This window comes from Muscardinus avellanarius (genome assembly GCF_963383645.1).
Source record: "Muscardinus avellanarius genome assembly, chromosome: 1".
Classification (NCBI taxonomy): Eukaryota; Metazoa; Chordata; class Mammalia; order Rodentia; family Gliridae; genus Muscardinus; species Muscardinus avellanarius.
Window position 1 is genome coordinate 72,369,454 of NC_137786.1, and position 8,745 is coordinate 72,378,198.

General features: G+C 40.3%; 1 protein-coding gene across 1 annotated transcript; it reads left to right on the top strand.

Moving 5' to 3' along the window:
* Positions 1 to 774: 774 nt before the first annotated feature.
* On the top strand, positions 775 to 2,562 carry LOC308273535 (POU domain, class 6, transcription factor 1-like; the record flags this gene model as incomplete). The annotated part of the gene is given in 3 exon segments (XM_080710711.1): positions 775 to 852; positions 855 to 1,175; positions 1,178 to 2,562. Coding segments are annotated over 3 exon segments (1,743 nt in total). The 5' UTR covers positions 775 to 815.
* Between the last annotated feature and the right edge of the window lie 6,183 nt (positions 2,563 to 8,745).

Here is an 8,745-nt window from a genome sequence, read left to right on the forward strand (position 1 = left end):
TGTCCTCTCAGGACAATTTTTCTCTCATGAATCTTGCCCTACTAGGCTAGGTCTACAGTAATATTGCTATCCTTTCAATACCTACCGTATTAATTTTATGGAACCAAATTGTCTTCTGATCAATAATTATCTTGGCATCCATTTATTAATTTTTAAGCTGGGCTTTGTGGTGCCTGCTTGTAATCCCAGCATTTGGGAGGCTGAGACCAGAGGATCACAGTTGGCGGACAGCCACAGCTACTTAGTGAGGCCCTCTGCAACTTAGTGAGACCCTTTTTCAAAATAAAGAATACAAAATTAGGGCAGGGGGTGTAGCTCAGAGGTCAAATGCCCCTGGGTTCCATCCCCAAACTCACAAAAAAAGTTACTAATTTTTAAAAATCTTATCTTAGGATTTGATTCCTTCATAGTGTTAGATGCACACAGTTGATTTTAAAAAGTTTTACTGAAGCCAGGTGTGGTGGCGCACGCTTGTAATCCTCATGCTTGGGAGGTGGAGACAGGAGGATCACGCAGGTTCAAAGGTAGCCTCACTGGCTTAAGAGACCCTGTTTCCAAATAAAAAAATAAATATGAGGGCTGGGGCTGGGGCCTGGGGCCCTGGGCGGCCGGCTCCGGCCCAGCCCAGCCTGCCCAGTTGCGCTGGCTTCTTTGTCTGCGGGCGACGGCCGCCCCAGCACGTCAGGGTCCCCTGGCCCGGGGCTGTGAGATAAATCTGTAATCAGTGGGCGCCGGGCACCGGGCGAAGGCGGCTCGGGCTCGGGCTCCGGATGCACTAGGTGTGGGCCGGCCCCTACCCCACCTGACCAGTGACCATGGTTCCTGGAGCCAGGTCTGAGTCATCTCTGTCAATGAGCAGCAGGTCATCGTGATGTCAGGCCATGAGACCATCCGAGTGCTGGAGGTGGGAGTGGACGCCCAGATCCCTGCTGAAGAGGAGGGCAAAGGGCTGGAAGGTGTGGCTGCCGAGGGCCCCCAGCGCGGAGGCCCCGCTGAAGTCAGCGGTGCTGCTGGTAAAGCTGGGCCAGGCAACTCTGACCCCTCTGCAGAGGCAGCTGTGAAGTCACTTCCCGGGATCCCTCCGAGCCCTGCCCCTGCCGTTGCCACCTTCAGCCAAGCTCCAAGCCAGCCTCAGGCATCGCAGACCCTGACACCTCTGGCTGTACAAGCTGCCCCCCCAGTATTGCAGGTCAAGTGTCTGGGCAGCAGGGGCTGGCCATGTGGACAATTCCTACAGCAACTGTGGCTGCCCTCCCAGGACTGACCGCTGCTTCTCCTACGGGGGGGATTTTCAAGCCACCTTTAGCTGGTCTCCAAGCAGCTGCCGTGCTGAACACCACTCTCCCGGCACCTGTACAAGCCGCCCCGCCAGTCCAGGCCTCTTCACCGGCCCAGCCCCGGCCACCAGCCCAGCCCCAGACACTGTTCCAGACCCAGCCGCTGCTGCAGACCACACCTGCCATCCTACCACAGCCCACCGCTGCCACCGCTGCTGCCCCCACCCCCAAGCCAGTGGACACCACCCCACAGATCACCGTCCAGCCTTCAGGCTTCGCGTTTAGCCCGGGAATTATCAGTGCTGCTTCCCTCGGGGGACAGACCCAGATCCTGGGGTCCCTCACGAAGACTCCGGTCGTTACCAACGCCATTCCCAGCATGCCGGGGATCAGCAATCAGATCCTCACCAATGCTCAGGGACAGGTTATTGGAACACTCCCGTGGGTGGTGAACTCGGCTAGTGTGGCGGCCCCAGCACCAGCCCAAAGCCTACAGGTCCAGGATGTGACCCCTCAACTGTTGTTGAACGCGCAGGGCCAGGTGATCGCGACCCTGGCCAGCAGCCCTCTGCCTCCACCTGTGACTGTCCGGAAGCCAAGTGCGCCTGAGTCCCCTGCTAAGAGTGAGGTGCAGCCCATCCAGCCTACGCCAGCCGTGCCCCAGCCTGCCGTGGTCATTGCCAGCCCAGCCCCAGCTGTCAAGCCATCTGCCGCTGCTCCCATCCCAATCACCTGCTCAGAGACCCCTACAGTCAGCCAGCTGGTGTCCAAGCCCAATACTCCAAGTCTGGATGAGGACGGGATCAACTTAGAAGAGATCCGCGAGTTTGCCAAGAACTTTAAGATCCGGCGGCTTTCCCTGGGCCTTACACAGACCCAGGTGGGCCAGGCTCTGACTGCAACAGAAGGTCCAGCTGACAGCCAGTCAGCCATCTGCCGGTTTGAGAAGCTGGACATCACGCCCAAGAGTGCCCAGAAGCTGAAGCCGGTGCTGGAGAAGTGGCTGAATGAGGCTGAGCTCCGGAACCAGGAAGGCCAGCAGAACCTGATGGAGTTTGTGGGAGGCGAACCCTCCAAGAAACGCAAGCGCCGCACCTCCTTCACCCCCCAGGCCATCGAGGCCCTCAACGCCTACTTTGAGAAGAACCCGCTGCCCACGGGCCAGGAGATCACCGAGATTGCTAAGGAGCTCAACTATGACCTGGAGGTGGTGCGGGTCTGGTTCTGCAATCGGCGCCAAACGCTCAAGAACACCAGCAAGCTGAACGTCTTTCAGATCCCTTAGGGCTCAGCTCTGGCCCTGTTTCAGCACTTTGATGGATTCCCTCGGCACCTGGCTGTCACCACTGCTGTGAACAGTACCTGCCATCTCTCTGTGTGCAGCTGTGTTTGCTCTAAGTCACGAGACTCCACCGTGTGCATGGTGTCAATGCCTCCCTCCCCCCACACACGTCTCAGAACCCGGGGGGGCCCGTGAGAGCCCCAGGCTCTGGGCTGGGCATGCCAAGAGAAGGGATTTGTGGTGGCGCTTAGAGAAGCACTTTGTTAACATGGTTTCTGAAGGGTGAATTATGGTTGAGAACCAGAAAATCCCATCTTTGGGACAGGGCTGTAGCAGCTCCTAAGGACCACTGGCCAACAGTTCTTGTTTTCGATGACAGCCTCTTTCCATCATCTCTCCTCCTTTATTCCCTGGTGCTAGTGTCTCAGGTGTGACAACTCATCCAGTGGAACCACAGCCTCGCGCTGCCCTCCCCTACTTTGCTTACAGACACTGAGCTCTTGGAAGCACGGAGAGGATGAAATTGAGAAAAGTGCAATGTGCCGCTCACTTGGAAGGTCAGACACGATGTCTGCCGTGACCGCAAGGTCAGGAGGGTCCAAAGCCCCATGGCCAGGTCATGTGAGCGCCTCTCCCAGGTTCCATTGGGTGCTGGGAAATTGCACTGTATCATAACCTTTTTTTTTCTTTTTTTCTTTTTTCTAATCCATATTGGAAGGAAGAAACAGTGAACTCTACCTGTCCTGAAGTTGTCCTGTGTCTGCTGCAGATCTAGAATTTAGTAAATAAGGCCATCCTCCAGATTATAATCTAGTTTTTAGCTGGGTGCAGTGATACACACCTGTAATTCCAGTTTTTCTGGAGACTGAGGTGGGAGGATTGTGAGTTTGAGCCCAGCCTGAGCAGCACATTTATACCCTATCTCAAATAAATAAATAAATAAATAAATAAATAAATAGGTAAATAAATAAACAAACAAATAAGAAAAAAAATAAATAAATATGAAATAGGTCTGTCTGGGAGTGTAGCCCAGAGATAGAAGGGTTTCCAGGAGCCCCAGTACCACCACCACCACAAAAAAAAAAAGAAAGTCTTACTGAGATTTAAAAAATCTTTCTGAAATACATCAAATCCGGCAGTATTTGCTGATTTTTAGACAATGAGAATTTGTCTATTGTGATTACAATAGTATCATCTCATACTCCTCATTTGACAAAATGAACTTCTAAACAACTATTAATTCTGAGGCTAATGTTATCTGACAGGGAACAGCCAGTACTGTGTCTTGGCTTTATCCTTCTAGTCAATGGATATATAAAGTTTTTTTTTTTTTCAAGCGGCATTCTACTTAGATAATCATAGAGATTAATAGAATCTAGACAAGCTAGCTCTATGGCATGAGCTCATATGCCTGTGGTAAATATGGAACTTTACGTTTTGAAACTAAAATATTACTATGATCGTTATATATCCTTTCTCTTCCTGTGCTAATATGAAATAGCTTCTTAATGTTCCTTTGTATCTTGGCTTTCTCCCTCTAGTCAATGAGTATATAAATAGTTTTTTTTTTCAAATGATATTTTACTTAAATAATTATAGAGACTAATAGAAACTAGACAAGCTAGCCCTATATATAGCATGAGCTCATACACCCTTGGTAAATATGGAACTTTATGTTTTGAAACTAAAATATTACTGTGATCATTATATACCTTTCCTCTTTCTATGCTAATAAGAAATAGCTTCTTAATGTTGCTTTAACAAATTTTTATAAATTTAAACCAACAAAAACTTAATCTCATACTTTTAAGATCCAAAGGATACAAAAAACTGTATTTTAAGCTGGGCACAGTGCTATATTCCTGTAATCCCAGTATTTGGGAGGCTGAGAATGGAGGATTGCACATATAGTATTTTAGGGAAACCATGTTTCAAAATAAAGAAAAAAAGGGGTAGGAGATGTATCTAGTGTTTTAGAATACTCCTGGGTTCAATCTTCAGTAACACTAAATAAATAAATAAATAAATGTGTATATATATATATAATCTAGGCGCTGTGGTGCACAAGTAATATCAGCTAGGAAGCTGATACAAAAGGATGATGTTGAATTTGAGACCAGCTTTGACAACATAGCAATACCCTGTCTCACAATAAAAAATAAAATAAGCAGGAAATTGTGGATCAGTGGCAGAACACCCCTATGTTCAATCTCTATTGCTTCAAATAATAAAAAATAAGAATAGATAGAAATATATCTTAAAATGGCTTAAAATTCATGTGTCACAGAGCTGCATTCCTTGGGAAATCATTAAGTGAAGATCTCTTGCTTGTCCTGCATTCCTTTTTTTTAGCTCTTAGTGACCTGCACTCTTTGGCTTGTGGCACCTCCCTTTGGCTTCAAACAAGAAGCATATTCAAGTCTCTCCTCCTCCTCCTCCTCCTCCTCCTCCTTTGCCTCCTTCTCCTCCTCCTCTTTCTCCCTCCTTCACTTGAAGAGCGCTTTTCATTACACTTGACTAACTTGGATATTCTAGGATAAACCATTTAAAGGTTAGCTAATCAGCAACCTTAGTTCTATCTGTTACCTTAATCACTCATTTTTATATAACCTAACATATTAACAGATTCTGTGAGTTAGGGCTTGACCATTTCAGGGGAATTATTTCTTCTTCCTTTATTTCTCCATGATGCTGATGCTTTAAGAAATTATTGAAAATGACATACTTCTTTATTGTTAAAATGTTTTTAATTATATTTTAAGCATTTACATTTGTGGTCTGGTAAAATAAATCATCAATATGTCATTTGTTCTTTATGGACATATTGCAACAGCTTCTATACGCATTCCCTACATCTGTCTCATACTTGCCTCTCCCATTGTGCCAAATGCTAACATTTACAATTCATTCCAAATGACTGTACTCCTCTAATTCGATAAACCACACATGTATACAGTGAGCAGCACAATTATTTCTCACATTCAATGTTTTTAATTGTTTTTGCAAACTCTGTGATAGTCACCATAAGATATTTTGAGAACAACTTCCTTAGCCACACACCGACAAAATAATCTCATTTGCAGGAAAATGAATGGACCCAGAGAACATTATATTAAGTGAGATTAGCCAGTCACAGAAATTATTGTTTCTCTATGTTTTCTTTTTTTATTAAGACATATTATTTGTTCACATTTATGGATACATAACAATAATTCTATAAATCTATATAACGAACAATGATCAAATTAAGGTCATAAGCACTTTCATTTTCTCAAGAATTAATTATTTCTTTATGATGGGAACTTTTGTCATCTCCTATTTATATTAAAATATGTCATAGATGGTTGTAGTCAACATCTACTCTATGTGCTAAGAAAAACCAGAACTAGTTATTCTTCTCTGTGTTTTGATTCCCTGTATCTAAACTTCCTCTGCCAGTCTTTTTGGCTCTTTCCTGTGTCTAGGAACCACTCTCTTCTCTTGTGATAGATTTTTAAGTTTCTGTAGTTGAATTTGTAGTGTTTGTCTTTTCTGCTTATTTTACTTAAAATAGTGACCTCCACTTCTATCCATGTTTCTTCTACAAATGACAAGTTTTTTAGTCTAATTTTCAGAATTTAATGTCATCATTCACTGACTTCTAGTTAAAGAACAAAACACAGAGGTTGGATCAAAAGTTAAGCAAGGCTGTTATAAAGGATGTATTTTATAGAGGTTTGTATCTGGGATGACCTTTTATTCCAATTAAATGCGGTATGAACAGAAAGAAACTTTGCTTGACAGAATTATTTTAACAGTTTTGTATTTTTGAAAAAATTTTAAGAAGAAAAAGGTACACTTACAAGTTTCCCTAACTTTTCACATTAAGTTTGTTAACATTCAAGGAGTTAAATGACTTTTTTAAAAAAATATGTATGCAGCTATGAGTTTAAACAGAAATATGCTTCAGTCCTAAAAGTAAAAATCATTTTGAGTGAAAATTGAGCAGTTTTCTTATTTAAATCACTATGAATTTATATAAAATAGTCTAGGCAATGTAGCTGTGGCAATGAGCTAAGAAGATTCTACTTTAATAAAAATGATTTTATAACAAGTACTACCAATCTGTAAAATAGTTATGATTTTATTCTCAATTTAAGTAAGTTTCCGAATACAATATCTATATGTATAATTTAAAATTACTAAAATTAAACTGTTCATGATAAATACAGCAAAGGTTCACAAGGTAAAAAAGCAAAGATAGAGAAAATAAAATGGAGAAAAAGAAGGGATTATTATATATATTTTTTTAATTCTAAAACAAAAAACCAAGAGTGAGGCGCTTGCTCAAATGTATTAATTAAAATTACCATTTCTTGGTGAATTTATAAAATTTATCTAAAATATACTTTAACTTTTATGTAAAATGTGTGGAAGGACTTTTAATTTCTAAATAATTTGGATTAGTCTTAAAATTTTTAGCACAGAGTCCTGATAATGTGTTCTATGAGGAAAATAAATGTTTCCTTAGCAACACAACTTTATTCAGCAAACAAGTTAACATATAATAGTTTCTTTTCATTCGCTGTCATGTTTTTCATTACGCAACTATTGAGAAGTTAAATAAAAGATCTCAATTAGAAATCTGTTTTAATAAACTGAATTTGATTATTCATACAAAATAACTGTGAAAAGGTGTGGCATTCTTGTTGGATAGGACCACTGATCAGCTCTTTGATATCAGTGCATTTTTGGTAAAAACATAATGAACACATTTGGTGTTCATATGACCACCCATATAACATAAAGACACTTTTCACTTTAGCAGTGACTTAAAACTTAAAAGACTTGAAGATACTTCTTTAAGAGTTTATAATTTGGGTTTATTTAATTATTCTTCATAATCAGCTGAATGAAAAAACATTTCTAACAATGTGGTGTTCTGACTACATTCGCACATTATATTGATGAAATATTGCATAATGGTGTTTGGATCAATTAAACTGAGTATTCAGACATGGAGAATTTCAAATCTGGATTTATACAGAACTTAAAACTTAGCCCTTAAATATCTACGGAATGTTTTGTTTACAAATAACAAATTTATATCAATTCTTAGAAAATATTTATCATATCTCAGTTGTATATTTTACATATAATTTATTATTGCATTTAATAATTTTATTAATATATTAATTCATGTAATTCATTTATGTATTCATATAATTCATAAACACAATTAATGAGTATATTAATATCTTACTTTTTGACATTGGTAAAGCACCATATAAATAGCTCTAGATTATTTATGACATTTTTATGAAGGCAATAAATATCATTACTTTTTATTTTTCAAAATTCACCATTTTGTCTGAAATAAGTCTCATCCCAGGCAAGTAGAAATCAGATGTTACTGCATTACTAGTAAACTTGACTCAAAGATGTGGCTTTATGTGAAAAACCAAGTGTGCTGGGCACTTTTACTGAAATTAGAGAAACTTATCCACAGATAAATTATATTGGCACAGATGGACAACTAATAAATTATCTTCAAGAGGTGTAACTTGTTCGATGAGCTTTACCATATGCCAAAGAACAAATAGAATGTAAATTTTATAAGGAGCATCATCTGAAAATAAAAAGTAAAAGGACTTAACATGATATCAATTTCTTCTCTCAAATTCACCAGGATATGTATCACAGCTTAAATAAAATAAAAGTCTGGCTTGTTGGGATTGGAAGTCTTTATACAATTAAAGTGTGGGATAGCACCATTCTAACAAATATTTTAAGAAGGATAATTTGCACATAGCCTTGCAGTATATTCATTTACATTAACAGAAATATATGTTGATAGTGAATGTATTTCATTTTATAGATATGTTTTAATGTGTATGTAAGTCACTTGATTGATAAAATATTAACTTTTTTCAATGTATTGCTAAAGTTTTAGTAGCTTTCAATATTGTGCATCATCTCAATCCAAGGTACAACAAGTACAACTATGATACTTCAAGAATTGATGACGCTTTGAGACATTAAAAAGTGTAATACTAAAACATAGAAAATGTATAATTACTTGTGTCCACCTTTATTTTTAAAACCTAAGATGTCTAATATCACTATCAAATATTTTCTAACTCAGGGCCTTATCAATCAACTTAATGCAATGTTCAATAACTGAGGATACATTCATTTAGAAGGTGG